The sequence below is a fragment of the Sycon ciliatum genome, chromosome 7 (genome assembly GCF_964019385.1).
Source record: "Sycon ciliatum chromosome 7, ocSycCili1.1, whole genome shotgun sequence".
NCBI lineage: Eukaryota > Metazoa > Porifera > Calcarea > Leucosolenida > Sycettidae > Sycon > Sycon ciliatum.
The window spans coordinates 34,232,002-34,248,421 of record NC_088649.1 but is presented as its reverse complement, the minus strand read 5'-3'; the positions used below and the strand labels follow the sequence as shown (position 1 = coordinate 34,248,421).

At 46.7% G+C, this 16,420-nt stretch overlaps 1 protein-coding gene across 1 annotated transcript in view; it reads left to right on the top strand.

The window, feature by feature from the left end:
• LOC135820674 (uncharacterized) overlaps nucleotides 1-16,420 on the top strand; it is a 159,101-nt gene that overhangs the window by 11,816 nt on the left and 130,865 nt on the right. The window contains exons 2-3 of the mRNA XM_065333689.1: nucleotides 3,117-3,166; nucleotides 9,463-9,732. Of these exons, the coding sequence (XP_065189761.1) occupies nucleotides 9,549-9,732 (184 nt within the window). The 5' untranslated portion in view covers nucleotides 3,117-3,166; nucleotides 9,463-9,548. The remainder of the gene's footprint in view (nucleotides 1-3,116; nucleotides 3,167-9,462; nucleotides 9,733-16,420) is intronic.

The window sequence follows — 16,420 nt, the reverse complement described above, 5'->3', positions numbered from 1 at the left end:
TACTCCCTTCAAATCCCAGATATCCCTGCTGTTGCACAACTCTGTATGCTCGTGTAGCGACCACCCCTGCCCGTACACTTAAGTACGCAACTCTGTATGCTCGTGTGGCGACCACCCCTGCCCGTACACTTAAGTAGTCATTAACCCCTAGGCGCTGCCCACCCAATTCTTCCTCACTATTTCTCCTTTCTTACACTATTTTCTCTTATTGGCCACTGGCTATCGTGAGAATAAAGATTTGAAACAACAACAACAACAACAACAACAACAACAACAACAACAACAACAACAACAACAACAACAAAGATTTGAAACAACAACAACAACACAGGCATTGACAACATCCCAACTCGGCTCCTGAAAGAAACTGCAAAGGAAATCTCCCAAACTCTCACTAGTCTCTACAAGCTGTCCTTCAGAACCGGAGAAATACCACAGGATTGGAAAGACGCAACTATTACACCCATCTCCAAGTCGGGCAACCCCTCCCATCCTACCAACTACCAACCCATCTCTCTGCTCAGTATAATATCAAAAACACAAGAAAAAATAGTCCACTCTCGTCTGTACAATCACATAGCACCCCACTTACCCTCCAACCAATCCGGCTTCAGGAAACAAGACGGGACCGAACTGCAACTCGCACGGATCGGCCACCAGATATCCACAGCTAGGGATGCGGGGAAGCATGTTGTTACGTGTTTCTTCGATGTCAGTAAAGCCTTTGATCGTGTATGGCATCAAGGCTTGCTGAAAAAGCTGAGCCACTACGGTGTTGACGGCAAGGCTCACAAGTGGCTCAGAGCCTACTTGACAGGACGCAGACAGCGGGTGCAGGTTGAAGGCACAACATCCACCTTCGTACCAATACCAGCAGGAGTGACCCAGGGCTCTGTCCTGGGACTTCTGTTCCTGGTGTACACCATTGACCTGCCCACTGCCTGTGAAAATGCTACAACCTCGTGTAGCCAGTTCGCGGATGACACCGCACTAATTGCCATTGCAGGCAGCTACATTGAGTGTGAAGCTGCGCTACAAAGAAGCGTCGATGCCGCAGCAGAATGGCTAGAGCGCTGGCACCTGCTAGTCAATAAAACGAAAACCGTCATCCTCCCATTCTGCCATGCTAACCGACCCCCACCACGACTACCTGAAATAACTTGGGCAAACCATACTAGAAACAGTAACACAACATCGTCACCTCGGCATCAGCTTTCAGCATGACCTAAGACGCTTAGAGGCCTTAATCAGCTGCGGCAGTTGGCAGGGGATAAGTCACGGTGGAATGGCACCCCGCGGCACTCATCTTCCTCTGCCGAGCCGCGTCCTTGACTTATCCCCTGCAGGGTGAACATCGTGCACGAACAGTCTACCGTCTTTCTGACATTGCCACTCGAACTTGACAATAGAAGCTGCTTTTCGTATGTGCAGTTACATTTAACCATTGTGTTTTTGTCTTATGTTTGTGAATCCTTCCCGGAAGCAAATGCTGGTTTTTATGCATTCATGTAATTACTCAGCGTTATTTGCAATAATAATAAGATGGTCAGCCCACCTTGACTTTGTGCTGAAGAAAGCCGTAAAATCTTTTAATATTCTCTTTAGGCTCAAATCAACTCTACACACTAATTTACTCTCTCTCTCTCTCATTTACAAAACATATATCCTGCCTATAATTGAATGTGCATGCCTTGCTGTCACCCCGCTCTCAATCGCAGCCCTTGACGGTCTTGAGCGAATTCAGCGCAAGGCGGCCAGAATCTGCCTCCGTCTCCCCCTCTACACTCCTCTGAATCATTCAACACTGCTCCATCGGCTCAAATGGCCGACAATGTTCTCTCGCCGCAAAGTGAAGCTCACCCTTCTTGCCCACTCCATAAAATATCAATATGCCCCACAAGTTGCCAAAACACATATGCATGCTCAACACCCCCGCTCAAGTTCGGCCCAGTACGAAAATAACCTAAGTGCTACAACATGTTCTTTTTGCTTACACAAATCGGGCTTATGCACACTTACTTTTTTATCTTAGCCCTCACCTTTTGTAATACTTACGCGTAATGTGTCACACTTCTTTGGATTTTTAACCTTTGTTTTTCCTTTGATCACTTTAGTTCCTTATTGCCACCGATGATCGGAGCTTGAAAATCGATTCTGGAAACACACAATCTTAAACCTTGGACAAATTGTCATGTTGTGTGGTGATGTCTGCAGCATTCATACTTTTCATAGCTATTATTACCCTAAAATTGTTCAAATAATGTTCGTTTGTGTGGTGTGGCAACGTTGTTGCCACTTGTGCCTAAATGTGTTTTGTCACCTTCTTGTTTATCATTATTATTATTAATAAATAATTAACATTTCGGTTTGTCACAATTCGTCTTCGCTCAGCTTCCCCTTTCTACGTTTATTACATAAACTTGAGCCTCCCAAGTTGGGTGGTCTGCTTCTTCTCGAAATACTACAGGGAATGATGGAAATAAGCTAAAAGACTACAACTATAAGGAAAAGAAGCTCGGAGACATCACTCCAATTATGTGTAGAATTGACATGAAAAAATAGATGTGAATAGATGTGAAGAGTCAAGAAAACAGCATGCAAATCCAATAAGTGACAAAAAAGTAGTGACAAGAAAAAGAGAGAAAGTATCAAGAGATCAAGGGATCTGTTTCTTACCTTCACGACGAACAGTGCCAAACAACTGCAATAATGCTCTGGGGTGGGTGGTGGAGTTCTTTCGGTCATATTTCCCTCCAAACCCTCTCGTGTTTCCTATGATCGGTATTTAAAGCAATGTATTGCTAACCTTTCCGCTTCTATCTCTTTTGAGCTCTGCTGCGTGTGACGGTTGATTGTCCACGTGACAAAAAAGGAAAAGAAAAACCCCCAAGAGAAATGAAAGTGCACAACCGGATATAGGTGTGTATGGAGATGGGCGTATGTAAATATGTGCATGCGTGTGCTAGTGTGAGTGCGGGGAAGTGTGCGTGTGCGTGTGGGAAACGGAGCACAAGCAGCAATAGTCACTGAGCAGCCAAAATGCAGCGGTTACTACTTGAAAGTGAGGAATGGAGAGAGCATGAGTAATTTTGGTTATTTTATTTTCTCCTTTTTAGCGGTACCCAGGAGCTAAACAGGCCACAAATAAGCTACCAGAACAAGTATGGTAAGTAATAGTTCAGATTCTTTTCATGAAAAAATAGGAATATTTCCTTCAAGAACGCTGACCCAGCGGGATCGGGAAAATGGGAGAACATGAAAATGACAAAAAGAGAACAATTGGGAAGATGGGTGCTACAGAGTAACAGTGTTGGAGGCACTCCACTGACCATTGGTCTCAGCATCAACATGCCACGATTGCACCTGAAAAAAGGAAAAGAAAACGGGTGGATCCTTTCATGTCAGACAATGCACAGGTGGATAGAAAAAGAGAAGGAACAAGAAGAGAGAAAATATGAGAGAAGGCAGATACAAGAGGGATAAGATGAAAAGAGAGAGAAAGATGATGTGTGAGTAGACAGGATAAGTTGCCCAAATCCAGCAAAGGTGTAGGTTAGCCATGGTTTTGAATGTCTGCAAGAACTTCAGGTTAGGTGGAGTTTTTAACACGTCCCAGGGTAAACTTTGTTCATTTAACTCGGATTCTGAACCAGTAAATAGTTAGAGCTAGGTCTCAGGTCGTTGAATATCTCAGCAGCCTGTCAGTTTTGTGCCCTGTCATCGCCCTTTCTGACCACTTATTATCTTGTTACAGTTGTGGATAGCTGATGCATTTCAAATGTGTTTTTCCTCTATATTTACATTTCTTTATTCACTTGATCACTTGAATCGCATGTTTCCATTGATAATCGGAGCGTCGAAATCGATTCTGGATACAAACAATTTAAAACCTCTACCAGACATTACCACGCAAAATGTTGCAGAAATGCCACTTCAAACATTTGTACAGAGATGCAATGTACCGCATTTTTTACCCACTTCCGGTGGTGTGATTGATCTAAAATTTCTTGAGACTGGATATCAGTGGTTGTGGATCAATTTGGAACAAAAATATTTTTTGAAAATTTTGCACATGTGATGGTTTTTGCTGATCCAGACTCATAATGTAAGTAGCTCATGCCGAAATCTTTTTCCAAACATTTACCAGTTTGACACTTTTTTTGCAATGCTAGGGGTGTCCACAATTAGCAAATCAATATAATTACAGGTCTGCTCTCGATAATAACTCTCACTTGTACATAAACCTCGCTAGTACGTAAAACAGCATTTTTTATTATACGAATGTCCACTATATTCCCGAATATGTGCGAGAAGTGGTGGTGGGGCCAGGCTGCTCTGCCGACCTCAAAGGTCTCGGGGTCTACGCAGACAAAGCGCACCATTATGCAGTAAAACCATGAGGAGGGGAGGAAGAGGGGAAATGAATAATAGTGAGAAACGAGGACAATGGGTAGATGGTCGTGAGAGAAGCAGAGTGAAAGATAACGTCACATTGTGGTGGGGGGGGGGGATGCTAGTGAGGCGCTGGTCTAAACCGTTTCATAGGGCGTCGATGGCTGCTTGCCAGTTCAGGTGCAGCAGATACTTGTTGCATTTTTCCTTGAAGGATTGGAGCTGTCTGGGTTGCAGCCGTGCTGGTAGAATGGTCGCTAGTAGGCTGTTCCACAAGGGAATAATGCAGTCTGGGTAGGAACCCTGAAGGCTGCTACAAATGCGCACGGGCAGCGTCGACTTGAGCTGGAGCGGGTGGCAGTGGGCAGTCTCCATGGCTTTACTAGTGGATCGACCACCCACTGGGCGGGGGTTGGCTGGAGGTGGGAGGATGGGATTCAGGGGGCTTGTTGTTGGAACGTAGGACAGCTTGAACGTGAACGAAAGCGCAGCAACCAGTCGGCGGTGTTTCAGGCTGGGGAGCCAGGCGCCTGGGCTAATCACCTTCAGTGCCTTGTGCTGGATTTTTCCAGCCTGGATGTACCTGACCCCATCCACACCAGGCAGCAGTATTCCATTGTTGGCCGCACGAAGCCTTTGTAGACTGCCGTGCGGCCGCTGGAGTCCAACAGGGGTGCAACCTTTCTCAGGAAGTGTAGGCGTTGGGCAGCCTTTGAGGCCACGGCCCGGAGGTGTGCTGCGTAGGACAGTTGCGAGTCGAATGCTATGCCCAGAAGTTTAATTTCCCTCTCTTCAGGAACAGTCACTCCGTCGAAGACCACTGGTGGGAACGCTGGGGGAGGCTTGCGGTGGTCGATGATGAGGGCCTGAGATTTGGATGGCTTGAAGGTGACCTTCCACTTGGAATCCCAGTGGGAGACGGCGTCCACTGCTTCCTGGAGTTGTGCTGCAGAGTCGGATATGCTGGCGGTGGCAGAGATGCACTGATACAGTGTCATGTCGTCTGCATAGCATCACTCCCATACAAATGTTGTTCTACACAACATAATCCTACATAACATAAACCTTGACATAACACCCAACCCTAAAAGATTCCGATCTGTAAGTGAAGAGGATCTGACGGAAGTTCCGGATTCCAGAGTACCTGCCAAAACCAAGGAAGCAAATCAAAGTTGGCTTTCTGTTTTCAATACGTTCAACAAGAAGCAACCACGTCCAATAAAAATTGAGAAGTGTTCAAAGTCTGAACTGAATACTTTCCTGTGCAAACTCTACGCCGACACGTGGTTGAAAAAGGGAAATGGAATATCATCAGCGATCCTAAATTTGCCCCTTCCAACAACTGCTTGGATGGAGTACTCAAGAAATTGAAGCGAGAAGGAGAACTACGACCAGTCAACCACAAGGACTATATCACAGACGATGACTTCAAGAAGCTGAAGGACAAGTTCTTACGATGCAAGGAGCCGGAGGTTCTTGTAATGGAGGTATGGTTCTATATAACCTATCACTTTGCACTCCGTGGAAGAGAAATCCAACGACAGGTGAAGAAAACTGACCTGGTTCTCAAGAAGGACGACAACGGAGATGAATATTTCCTTCTCAACGTTGATATTACCAGCAAAAATCATCCCGGTGGTATCGCTGATAGACATGACCCGCCGACCGCAGGAAGAATACAGGACGGAGATCAAGTCTTCAGTGTCAAGTATCTGCTGTCACGCCTACATCTTCAGCAAGAAGCGCTCTTTCAAAAGCCCAAACCGAACCTGAGGAAAGGGGAGCAGATATGGTTTGAGAATATTCCCTTGGGCAAAAATTCCCTCGCTCAAATAATGCCCAAGCTGTCTAAAGTGTGTGGTTTGTCTAAGACATACGCGAACCATTCTGTACGGGCTACTACTGTCCACCGTCTCTCAGCAGCAGGAGCTACAGATCGACACATCATGCAGGTAACAGGACACCGAAATGCCATGAGCCTGGCAGGCTACAGCAAGTCAACTGATGAACAACAAAGCTGTTCTAGATGCACCTTCATCTCAATCATCGGAAAGACGACAAGCAAATTCAGTGCCAAGGGAATCAGATGAGAGGTCAAGTTCACCTGATCAAGACTGTCAAGAACCATCCACCTCACGTCAAAAGGGACCTCAAGACTCTTCTGACAACGTCACATCTACAACAAGTCCTGCACTATCTCAATCTTCACGAACCAACTCGCAAATCCGACCCTACATTCTATCGTCAAATTCGTGTCCACTGGTCAATCCGTCATCCGTAAAAGCGGGTCTTCGACAGAATACGTCGAAAGAATTATGTTCAACGTTTGTCCTTGATCCTCCGTCTCAAATGCAGCCACCGCCATCTTCATCTCTTCGAATCGCAGAGCCTCATTCAGAAGTTAATGTTGCCTGTCCAAGACCAGCTCCATGCTTTAATCCCCAACAACAACAGCAAAGAATCGATAATGCTCTTCAAACTGTATTTAGTGGAGGTCTGCATAACTGCAATGTTACAATCAACATGCTGCCTTACAATTAGTGAGGTTATTTTGCGAGAATAATAAACATTCTTTAATTCTGTCCTCCTAAAGAGAAGTACGTTAGCACAGGGATGATAAACGCGTTGTAAAGCCTTAGCTGTAGACTTTCGCTGATGATCGATCGACGACACCATACCGTGAATAGCGCTCTGAAGGCTGCCGTTGCTAATTATTTCCTTTGTGCAACATCTTCCTCCTCGCCGAGGAGTGATCCGAGTTTTTTTGTTTTCCGCCATACTTCAGCCAGGCGGTCTCCTTCCCGGCGCAATGTTGTTTTTTCTGTTTTATCTTCGTTGACCTTTAGGTGCTAGTCTCCAAGGATGGCGATGATATACGGTTCGATGCTCTCCAGCCAGGGTCTGGATTGGCTGATGAAATCAATGTCATCGGCATAAATCACTTCTGGTGGTAGAGCCATGTCGCGCATTGGCCTGGGCGGAATCGATGCTCTGATCTCCCTCAAGGCTGATTCCAGGTAGATCACAAATACTACAGGAGAGAGAGAGAGTCACCTTGGGGGGTTCCGATGGTGGACTTGAAATCAGGTGAAACTTCCTTTCCAAGACGGACAGATATGGTCGTGTTTGACAGCAATATCCGTACCAGTCGGATGTCATCCTCCGTGACGATTGCTCTCATGGTACTCAGCAGCTTCTCCCTTGAAGCGGTGTCGAAGCCCTCGACATATCTATTCCGTGAATCTCTATTACGCTGTGGTACTTCTGGGCAATTGCAGCCATCCACCGGTGTGCCCAGATGGCATTGTGCTAACGTACAATGGAGGCACCTGGGGACTGACGGCTTCAGCATGGGAGCGTCTGGACACATTCCATCGAAGACAACTTCGGAGTCTCCTGGGTATCCGCTTGCCGCAGGTGATTCCAAACAAAGCCCTGTACGGCAGATGCCACGCAGAGCCCATCAGTGCCCTCATGCGGCGATCCAGATGGGGCCTGTTTGGGCATATCCTCAGACTCCCTCAAGACACGCCTGCCGCCCTTGCTATGCGGAGTAACTTCACCTGTGTGGACAAGGTATGGCGAGGGCGGCCACGGACAACCATCGTGTCCACACTATCCGCGGACCTAGAATCAGCAGGACTGAGGAGTCTGAGGAACTTGGCAGACCTGGAGCACCTGTGGGCCATCGCCGCTGACAGGCCTGTGTGGCGCAGGCTGTGCCAGGATGTATGCAGTAACTAACGGATGGGACAGAGGCATTGTACAGATCCCGTGCATTTAGCACTTACCATCGACCATGAGTTACAAACCTATCGTCGTTGTCTGTTATTCTTGTTTTTTTATTTTTTGATCTTTCGAATAGATCCCGTGCATTGAGCACCTATCATCGAACATGAGTTATGTGCCAATGGCCTGCTGTTTTACATTTATTTTTTTATTTTATTTATTTTTGTTTTCCTCTCTGCCCACTCTACCTGTCTTCTGGCACATGCGAATACGTGGATTTACTGTTGACGTAAACGCGGACGTGCGTATAATAATAAATAATAATAATAATAAAGAGAAGTTGTTTGAAAAGGGAAAATTAAGTAGCTGGGAAAGTCGCTGATTGGTCAGCTCCAAGGCAACGGGATTGACCTCGTTCTAAAATAGTTAATGCATGGCAGGGAGAGCCCAATGGCTTGTTAGTGCCCTCCAGGGTAGCCCTCGGGCCTACGGCCCTCTGACTACCCTGGAGGGCACTAACAAGCCATAGGGCCCTCCCTGCCATGCACTAACCTATAAATAGTAAAGTTATGTCAAAATAATGTTAGGTCATTGGACTGTTTACAGAAATATGCGAAGAAATGATTGCCTCTCATAATTGATTCCAGTGTATTTGTCTCAGCCGTGTTGTTGTTGTATTCTTTTATTTCAATTCGCACAGGGCACAGGAATACTGCCTTCTCACCGGAGAGAGGATTGTCCGATTCCTACCAAAAACGAGAAATCTGCGATATGAATATGTATGAGAAAGATATGAGAAAAATGAATAATGATGATGTCGGATTACGATAGTTTAGTTGTTATGCGAGATTTCCCTGACGATTACAGATAAAGCGTGTTTGATTATAGTGGTCCTGAATTCCAGAAAAAGAATTGAACTGCATTTATATCAAAATGTAGTATAGGTGAGCGCAACCAAGTTAAGCATGGGGTATTCTACAACTTAGAACCTTCCAAGTTGGAAGGCTGTTGGAGTGTGCATCCAAGATGTGCTAACAGTTAGAGCTGTTAGCCAGTTAGTTGTAGAACGTCAGTACCGTCAGTACCGTACAAACGTAGAATATTCCCTTGTATACACGTTGCTGTCCCCTCCGTCATCTATATCAAGCCATCCAGCATAAGTAAGGTTGCGGACTCAGTATGCGCCTGTTGCAATGCAACAAGCGTATTCTTCTACTACACATCATGCACACTGTTCCAGTTTTTTCCCCTTTCCGCCTATGAATAATACACTGTACTGGTGCTATATATGTCGAGTTTCTCTTATTTACCAACATGTCTGCTTTTCACGTTAATCTGCAGACATTATACCTGTGAATAAAAACGAACCAACATATAACGAGACTGTTCGCAACCTGCCATGTGGCTCGGGACGTGATTTCACGGTGATGGACGGTGGACTGACATGTGACATTCCACCAGCACCAGGAACCTCTTGTGATTTGAACTCACTAGTTAGCGACCAGTGTAGCTTGTTCCCAAAGTTAACCAAGACAATTATGTTTAATGGAGTATCCATACCAATTGCACACTGCCCTAATTATACACACCTTGTAATGAATCCTTGTCCATGTAAGTTTTACTATTTTGGTCCTCCTAGCTAAGCGTTAGATAACTGGAAAATGCTGTAACCTGTTGTTATAAATATTATTATGTACTTGCTCGCATAGGCATCTGCATGGCCTGCCTGCAGCTGCATTAATGGGCACGCAAATCATGCAAACCCGCCCAAAGTGCTCACGTAAGCCACTTCAAATAGCTACAAAAGTCCAAAGCCGGTACAGAAAAAAGAAGAAATATGCAAAAAGCAGACAAAAACTGAGGTTCTGATACTATACCGGCACAGATGCCCACCCAACCACTTCGGTCAGCAGCAAGGGCACGGAATGCCTGCAGATTGACTCTGCTCGACAATGAAAGTCCAATCCGCTTGGCATCATCTCCTTGTAACATTGGTAGCGTATGTCCTGGCCGTCCCCTCCAGCCCGGTGGACAAGGCTCTGCGAAGTACGCTCTTATGGCCAGTGATGATGGGGAGTCAGCTGGGAGCCGGATGATGTGCCCAAAGAGCCTTCACCTAGCTCTCAAAATGATCATACCGAGAGGAACCGTGCCGGTACGCTCATAGAGCTTCTAGTTCCTAATCCATTTCGGGAACACAATGGTGGTTAGTGCCCGCAGTTGTTTTCAGTAGAAGGCCTTAAGGTTATACTGTACGTGCATGATCATTTTATATTATTATAATAGTGCATGCCATGAAACAAGCTTGCATTTAGTTACTCAGGGTTATTAGAGTAACGGGCTTCTCCAATCTCATAACATTCTTCTCCAGTCTCATAACAATGACACTGCTCCACGTTTACATGATCTTCTCTCTGCATTTTCGTCTTTGTAGAAAATGCATCGCTCCGAATATATTTTTATGTTGCCTGCACTTACCTTTTGTAAAACTGAAAGTAGCGCATGCGCTCTTGTGTCCGCAGCCGCATAATTTATTTACCACGGCTCTAAAACTGCCATAATGCTTTTAGTGTACATTCAGAATTATGTTCTCCGCATGCGCTATACGATAACAATGCACCATGTTGCACCAAGCTGCTGGTGTGCCTAAATACCTCGCTCTCGCTTAGTTTTGGCATCCGCTTCATCGCCGAGCTTCGAGCTCTACTTCCTAGCATTATGGTAAAAAGGTAATCCTTCTTAGTGATTGGATATGAATATCATTGGTGTGGAGTGAGGAGATAACAAGGTCTAGACATGAGAGAGGTGTTTGTCGGTGGATGTAAGTAGGGAATCTGACATGTGTGAGGCCGTATGTGTGTAGAAGAGTTTGTATGTCGTCCCCAAGGCGATCTGTTCTGTCTGTGGTGAGCCACGCACTGTTCTTGGCATTGAAGTCTCCAAGTAGTAGGAGGTCGTCACCTTCGGCTCTAGCGGTTTTGATGCTTCTTTCCAGTTCCGCACAGAAGAGGGTGCCATCGCTACGGGGTGATCGGTAAATGTTTGCAACTACGAGGGAAAGGTTACCGGTGGAAATTCTCGTCCATATGCATTCTGCTGCTGTCATTGGTATTGTCAGTACCCTTGTGTTGAATCGTTCCGCTATATACAAGGCAACACCACCACCAAAGTCCTGTCTGTCAGCTCTGATCAGCTTGTAGCCTGGGATTGCATAGAAACTGTTAGGGTCTGATGTGTCAGCCCAGGTTTCCTGGACTGCAATGACTGATAGTTCGTTCTGAGATTCAGAGCGGGTAAAGGTAAGTAACTCGTCCATTTTGTTGAATAAGCAACGCACGTTGGTACTGAGAAAGTTCAAATTCACTGACATTGGTATTGTTTTTTTGTTTTTTGGGGGAATTTTTTTTATGTTTTTGTCTTTTGGCTAGTTGTTGAAACTTATCTGGACTCAGTATTTCGGGTGTTTCCTCTGAGGGGAGGGCCATGTCCCATCGGCCTTGGCTTTCTCCTCCATGGTCGAATGGCCGTGGCTGTGTCGGTGACGACGAGGACCGCTGGGTATCCAATCCGCATCGTCAGAGGCAACCGTGGTGGCCCCGTCATCGTGGCCTGCCCCAGTGCCTGTAGGCGGAGGGGTGCCGGACATTGGGGGTGTACTGGGAGCGATTACCTGCAAGCTGGAACTCTCAGCTACCTCAGTTTGGTCGACAGAGGATGGAGTATTGCTCTGTATTTCCTTGGATTCCCCGTCGCTGGTTGTGTTCTCAGACGCACTGGCGCTGTTCATTTCAGCGGTTTTCTGTGTTGCATCCTTGCTACTAGTACTAGTACTAGCAGGGGATCCTTCGGGTGCAGTGCTCACCTGTTCGGCCGCCCCGTGCGTACAGTTGAACTGTGCGCGGGATCCCTGTTGAGCTGCGCTGGCGTACGAGTGTGAACCCTTGGGCTCTGTGCGCGTGCGATAGCGAGTAGCCAATAAGAGATAATAGTGTAAGAAAGGAGAAGGAGTGAGGAAGAATTGGGTGGGCAGGGCCTAGGGGTTAATGACTACTTAAGTGTACGGGCAGGGGTGGTCGCCACACGAGCATACAGAGTTGCGTACTTAAGTGTACGGGCAGGGGTGGTCGCTACACGAGCATACAGAGTTGTGCAACAGCAGGGATATCTAGGATTTGAAGGGAGTACGAGAAGGGATTTCGCGAAGCTGGGTGGGCAAGCAATTAAAGTAATGAAGGGCCTTGTACAGGGGAGAATGGAGACAGCGGTCAGTCCGCGGAGTTGGCAAGTGCCAAGTACGAGAGCGACGTAAATTATACGAAGGTTGCACGTTGCTAGCAGTATGCAGCGAGAGTATATGTGGTGGGGCATAATTGTGGCGCAGAGAATGCGCGAAGAGTATATGTTTAACTTTAAAGCGTGAAAATAATGTTGGCCATTTGATGCGATGCAAAAGGTGGGAGTGTTCTAAGTGTGTGTAAAGGGGAAGGTGGAGACATATTCTGGCGGCTTTCCGCTGGAGTCGTTCTAGCCTGTCAAGGGAAGTGTGGGACAACGGTGTGAGAGCATTGCTCGCATATGAGAATATAGGTAGTATGTATGTCTGATAGATGTGAGATAAAGAATCACTGGTGAGTGTAGACCTTAGTCTAAAAAGAATATTGAAAGACTTGAGTGATTTTTTGACTATGTATTCAACATGCTCCGTCCAACGGAGGTCATGCTGAAAGATTATTCCGAGGTGTTTGTGTTTTTGTGCTACGGTAAGCGGACTATTCCTGAGGGTGATCTGGGGTAGCTGTTCAGGGGGGCGGTTATTGTGGTAGAACGGGAGGATGACTGTTTTCTTTGTGTTAACCAGCAGGTGCCATCTTTGAAGCCAGTCTCCAGCTGCGGTGACACTCTGTTGTAGGTTTTGGGTGCAGTCTTGGAGAGTTGTTGTTGTTGTTGTTGTTTTATTTTAGTTCATCAGATTTACAGTCAAGGATGACTTCTCACCGGCCAGGGGCCAGTTCCTAGAAATGATGAAGAAATTGCATGGATGGCTAATGATGAAGATTAACCTAATATGAGTGCAATAGAGAGTATAATAGATGCAGACATGGCCAGACAACAACGAGTTAATGGGATTTTAAAGGATTTTTATTATTAACCTAGTATTTAGGGTATGACATACATTAATTTTTATGAATTGATAGAAAGTATGCCGCGTTTTGTGAAAAATTATGAGAAATTATGAGTTTGAAACTCGGATGTTGAGCCATAAATAAATGTAGGAAGGAAAAGGACATATGGATACGAGTTAAGAGTAACTCTCCATCACTGTAACTGGATACTATTACAGTCAGAAAGTGCAATAACTAGGCACAAAACTGACATTCGAGTTTCAAATTGCACACCTGATGAGCCGTCATGAACCATAATATGGCGAAACGTACGTCGTGTGAAACAACTTGTTTTGTAGTCAACCAGTCCATCACAATGTCATGCATGAGGAGTACTGTAGGAGTTTGGCTTTCGGCTTGTACAATTCGTTTTCGCAAAGCTTCCCCTTTCTTTACTTATCTTTGATATTTATTACCCACCCAAGTTGGGTGGTGTGCTGCTTTGCTGTTTCGAATTGTAGTTAGACCGCTTTGTATCGTTCTGGTCTCGTCATTGTCCAGTAACAATCGACATTCTTTGTTCCGTTGGGACTGTAGCTTTTGCTCGTTTTCGTTGCGCTTGCCTTCCCCTCTTTCCCTAACCTTGAACCTTCCAAGTTGGAAGGCTGTCGGTTAGCGCTACGGAGATATGTTGAAGCTAGGTGTCAGGACGTCGAATGTCTCAGTACTCTGTCAGTTTTGTGCCTAGTTATTGCACTTTCTGACTGTATATAGTATCATGTTGCAGTGATGGAGAGTTACTCTTAACTCGTATCTATATGTCCTTTTCCTTCCTACAATTATGAGTAGCCTGATCTTGGTTGTTAAATTCAACGAAAAAATCGAAGAAACGAATGCTTGTATTTGAGTGGAGGCATCTGTGAACAAAACTTTCATCTTTTCCTTATAAAGATGTACAAGAGAGGAAATATTAAGGCGGATAAAGAGAGGCGCAGTTGGGGTTCGAGGTGGCAAGCGCAGAACAGCACGAATGCCCGATTTACTGATCTTCGTGAGCTTCTTGAGAAGTGCGGCTGTAAGGCTGGAGTAAAATGCATTCGACGCATAGGACAAAGGACTGGTTATCATGCTGATGTACCATGACCGGCGTGCCGACAGTGTTAGGCACCGCCCATGCCGCCACAATTGGCCAAAAGTCTGCGCAGTCTTTCTTACAATATGCTCTACATGAGGTATCCAGGTCAATGTGTCATCAACGACAACGCCTAGGTGCTTCACTGTGGATGTCACGTCCAGCTTATCAGTGCCTCGGAACAAAGGAGGTGGTTGGACAGTTGCTCCACGGGGCTGGATTTTTATTTTTATTTTTTATTTTTTTATTGGGAACACGGCCCTACAAAGAGACATGTGGAGACAAACACAAGACAAGACACAGGGGATGTAGGGACGACGTGCCGATGTACAGGGAGCAACTCGACCGACCAGGGGTCTCGGCGTTAGCGTTGCAACCTGGCATCGAAAAAAAAAGGGGGGGGGGTGCATGGTCAGGTAGCAAAAATAATAATTTGGTGCGAGAAAGGGGCGCTAGCATTGCACCAAATAATAATTATAAATACGTGTAATGACTAAACCAGAAGGGAAAATGAAGAAAGAGAACAATAATCATAACAAGCAAGTAGTAGTAGAGAGGTAAATACTAAATGGGTCTCAAATCTCAATATCATCGTCACAGATACTGTGTGGACCACAGCCATCTCTTTCGGATTAGATCCTTACATACGTTGACCTTGAAGGTTTGGAGGCGTCTTGAATGAGGCTCGTGAAGCAGGAGGTCCGCAGGCAGGTTGTTCCAGGGTGTGATGGCGAAGAAGGGGAAGGATCGCAGGAGGTAGTCAGGGGCTGTGCGAGGGGGTGTCCACTTCAGCTGAAAGGCATGGTGCGTCTGACGTTTTTGCCGTGTGCACATGCTAGCTACGGCAGGGGGCTTGGTTGGTGGCAGCATGGCCTTTACCTGGGGAGGCCCTGGAATGTAGTGCAGCTTGAACAAGTATGACAGGGCTGCCACCATCCGACGAAGCTGAAGACTTTGGAGGATGGTTCCAGGTCCCAGGAAATGCAGGGCACGTTGCTGAACCTTGTCCAGCTGGGCCATGTTAGTTGCGGCTGCGCTCGACCAGGCCAGTGGGGCATATTCAAGTAGGGGTCGCACGAATCCCTTGTAGACCGTCACTCGACCATGGTCGTCCAGGATGGGTGCTGCCTTTCGTAGGAAACCCAGCCTTTGGGAGGCGCGCAGTGCAACACTGCGAGTGTGCGCTCTGTAGGAGAGAGTAGGGTCGAGCATGACTCCCAGCAGCTTCAGGGTATCTGTCTCCTGGAGCGCTTCACCTCCAAAGGTGACTGGTGGAGTGCAGGGGGGAACGTGCTTGCGATGTAGAGTCATGCGCTGTGTCTTGGCTGGCTCAAAACAGATACGCCACTTGCGGCCCCACTCCTCAAGACTGTTGAGGGACCCTTGGAGGGAGGCGGTGGACTGTTGGAGATCGTCAGTTGGCTGTACTAAGCTGTAGAGTGTGGTGTCGTCTGCAAAGCTGCTCAGCTGCGTTCCTGGAGTTAAACATTGTTCAATGTCACAGGTGTATAGAAGGAAGAGGCTGGGTCCTAGGATGCTGCCTTGGGGGACACCAGCCTGGATGGGTTGAGCATTTGACGTCTGGCCTCCAACCACAACGCGGATGTTTCGGTTGGTGAGGTAGTCCTGTAGCCATACAAGCAGGCGTCCGTCGACGCCGGCCTGCTTTGCTTTGTACAGCACTCCTGTGTGCGATACCCGGTCAAACGCACCGGCAATATCCACGGCGAGGACCTGGACACAACCGCCAGTACTTATGGTGTGGACCCATTCATGTTGGAGAGCCGTTAAGATATCTGCGGTTCCTCTACCACGTCGGAATCCAAACTGGCTGTTTGGCAACACCTCATGCTTCTCTAGGTAGTTAACCAGTTGCGTGTTTACAATGCCCTCCATGACTTTCGACATGATCGTTAGCAGTGATATTGGCCGGTAGTTAGATGCCAAAGATCTGGAGGACCGTTTGTGAACTGGGACTACATGGGCAAGTTTCCATGCCCCAGGTTGCACACCGGCTAAGAAGCAGAGGGCGAAGAGCTTTGCCAGTGGGTCTGCAAGTTCAGAT